Here is a 3503-nt window from a genome sequence, read left to right on the forward strand (position 1 = left end):
GAATTTGAAAATACTGATCAGGCTACTTTTTCTAACAGTTACTCCATGCACATATTTACCCGGTTGGAACTGGCACTGCGAAAATAGGGGATGGGGTTGAGGTGCTAATTCCTTCTTTCTCCAGGTGTTTTTTTTTTTCTGTTGGGGCTGCTCACCTCCAAGCGGAAACTACAGAAAAAGTCGGAAAAATCTAACTTCGAGGCTCCTAGCACTGTCGAAGGCCGGTACTCACGTTTTCGATTAGAGCCCAATCTGCTTTCTTGGGTTCTTTTTTTCCCGATCGAGTGCACTTTGGTTTCACACCACTGTTATTTACGGCGGCTTAATTTTATTTTTATTATTTTTTTTTCTCACCGCGCAACTGAATGCTTGTACGGCCACGAGGAGAAAGAAAGATTTGGGCGGATCTACTGACCAACAAAAATTTTGTTCTCCGGATCTGCCTTTGCACGATCCTTCGCCATTCACCTTGAATGGTTATGGACATGGTGGGGAGATTTTTGTTCGTTTTTAAGCATATTCTTAATGTCAACCCTAGATGGCGCTAGCCCCACACGACCAGGAACATTTAACATGTAACACCACAACAAGAAATTAAGCCAACCTAACTATACACTAACTATGGGGACTAAACTTAATAATTAATAAGTATCTCGGTGAGGTGTGATATATACTTGTATAAATAATATAATATATATAAATATATTTATATATATAATATACATAAATATATAAATTGTACAAATACCATCGGGCATACTTTCAGGCGAAGAACACAAATATGCTTTCCGTTTTGTTGTTCCTAAGAACGAAGTTAGTTAGAAGTTAGTACATATGTACATACTGCTGCACAGAGTCGTCTATAGTTTTCCCTTCAATCGATGAAACGTCAACTGTGGAATGTTGAATGCCGACCTGCAGTTGATCGTGGGCATGCTTCTGATTTGGCTGAGGCACTGCTGCGGAATCAAGTTCACGCTGCTCCACACGAACGACATGCACTCCTGGTTCGATCCGCAGTCGGAGAGCGGTGGAAAGTGCCAGGCGGGCGACGATAAGCAGGGACGCTGCTTTGGGGGATTTGGTCGCGTGGCTACTGCGTGAGTGTCCAGGGAGTGGGAGGACCGATAGCCAGTTCACTGATTGGAATCTTCGTTTCATTCTTAGCGTCTCAGAGGCCAGGAAGGCGGGCACGGTGATCTATTTGAATGGCGGAGACACGTTCCAGGGCACGCCCTGGTACACGACCTACAAGGGAAAATGGTGGCTCAGCTGATGAATATGCTGGCCCCCGATGCCATGGTAGGTGGGTGAGAATGATATCCTAGCTACTACAACCACTGCCGAAGCGGACTCCCACAGGCGCTGGGTAACCACGAGTTCGATGACGGCGTCGAAGGACTCGTCTGGTTTCTGGATCTGGTCAAGTTTCCTGTATTGGGCTGCAACCTGGATCTGCGGAAGGTGCCCAAGCTGCAGGCCTTGAAGCAGCTGGTTAAATCCACGATCATCACCAAGGAGCACACAAGGATCGGAATTGTGGGCTATATACGGCCGGATACTAAAGATCGTGTCCAGCCAAGCGATGTGGTGTTCACCAAAGAGATACCCGCCATTAAGTTGAGATCAAGTTGGCAGTCGATTGCATTTATCTTTGGGCTAACTCTTTCAATCTCATTGCAGCGCGGAGACAAAGAAGCTTTTGGATCAAGGGGCTACCATCATCATTGCTCTGGGACACGCCGGATTCGAAAAGGACAAGGAGATAGCCAGGACTGTCCAGATGTGGACATCGTCGTGGGCGGCCAATCGCACACGTTCCTTTACACGGGCAAGCCCCAGACAAGGAACTGCCCGAGGATCGCTATCCCACCATCGTTTTTAAGCCGGATGGGATCAAGGTGCTCGTCCTGCAGGCATATGCCTTCACCAAATTTCTGGGCTTCATCGATCTGGAGGTAATTTTTACCTTCAGAACCTTTAGATAGCCCTAAGGGGTTCCACCCCATTTCCTATGCAGTTCGACAATGTCGGCAACATGTTGAGCTTCAAGGGCAATCCCATTCTTCTGGACAACTCGGTCAACCCCGCCGGGATGTCCAGGAACTGTTGGACAGAAAGCGCAAGGTAATCGACGACATGGAACAACACGTGGTAGGCACTACCATGGTGCACCTGAACGGGGATCGGACCTGCTGCAGATTGGGGAGTGTAACTTTGGGAACATTATCGCGGACAGCTTGGTCTATGCCGAGTGCTGGAGCAGACGGGTGCGAGGAAACACTGGACGGATGCGGCCATTGGGTTAATGAATTCCGGAGGTAGGGGCTCGACAGGGCATTCATTTGAAAGTTCCCTTATACAGACATCCCCGATAGGGATACGGGCCTCGATCGGTCCGGCCCAGACGGGGGCCATCACGGAGGCGGACGTGATGACCGTGTTGCCCTTCGACAGCGACCTGTACTACACCAGAATCAGTGGCGATCACCTAATGAAGGCCTTGGAGCACTCTGCTGATCAGCGAGACACGGAGTCGACTGGGGGCTATCTACAGTGTGTCCGGATTACGCCTGAAGTTCAACTACACCGGACAAAGGCCAGCGTATCTCGTCAATCCGCGCCCGTGCACCAACTGTCAAATACCTTTCTACGAGATCGTCGACAGGGAAAATACTATGGTGTGATTGTGCCTACTTCCTCTGGCCGCGGCGATGGACACAGCTTGTGGATTCCGACCAGCCAGAGTTCTCCAAACTGTTGATGAACGATCGCGAGGCGCTGATCAGGTACCTCCAGGAGCACAAGATCGTCTATCCAGAGCGTGAGGAGCGCATCATCGGCTGGAGAGGAAAGCGTCCTGCTCCAGCAGGATTCTGGCAAGGCTTTTACTCATTTTCTTTTTCCCTATTCACTTCACACTTCAATGATTACGTAAAAGATTGCCCTATAAATACACTATCAGATCATTTTGCATCTACGGCTGTTCTTCGGCTGCTTAGATACAAGTGCAAAACGATCTCATTGACATCATCATTAGCATTCACATTGCCTTCTGTTTTTTGCCTATTACTTACGTAATCTCTTACAACGATCAGCAGTCCGGTCCTGGGCATTGACCTCTCCCATTTGGTCGAGAGAGAACTGAACTCTAACATGCGCATATTTTCCAGATCAGCGCTCAACTTCTTGTGACTGATCTGACACTGGTCTTCAAGTTCATATTTCAGGTGCTACCAGCATGACTTGGACTCTCCATTCCATCTGTCGCTCCTGTAATTGACTACCAAATGAATGCTTACTTATACCCGATACTCAAAAGAGTATTGCGGTATATTAGATTTGTGCTAAAAGTGGATGTGTGTAACGTCCAGAAGGAATCGTTTCCGACCCCATAAAGTATATATATTCTTGATCAGCATCAATAGCCGAGTCGATTGAGCCATGTCTGTCTGTCCGTCTGTCCGTCCCCTTCAGCGCCTAGTGCTCAAAGACTATAAGAG

General features: G+C 48.2%; 1 protein-coding gene across 1 annotated transcript; it reads left to right on the forward strand.

Moving 5' to 3' along the window:
- The first annotated feature begins 903 nt into the window (after positions 1–903).
- LOC108160268 (protein 5NUC) lies at positions 904–3245 on the forward strand. The gene is given in 16 exon segments (XM_033399737.1): positions 904–1100; positions 1168–1250; positions 1253–1302; positions 1363–1619; positions 1684–1772; positions 1775–1834; positions 1837–1958; positions 2021–2078; positions 2081–2197; positions 2200–2247; positions 2250–2321; positions 2379–2557; positions 2559–2670; positions 2673–2723; positions 2726–2934; positions 3174–3245. Coding segments are annotated over 16 exon segments (1746 nt in total). The 5' UTR covers positions 904–933.
- Positions 3246–3503: the final 258 nt, after the last annotated feature.

Source organism: Drosophila miranda (assembly GCF_003369915.1).
Source record: "Drosophila miranda strain MSH22 chromosome Y unlocalized genomic scaffold, D.miranda_PacBio2.1 Contig_Y5_pilon, whole genome shotgun sequence".
Lineage (NCBI taxonomy): Eukaryota > Metazoa > Arthropoda > Insecta > Diptera > Drosophilidae > Drosophila > Drosophila miranda.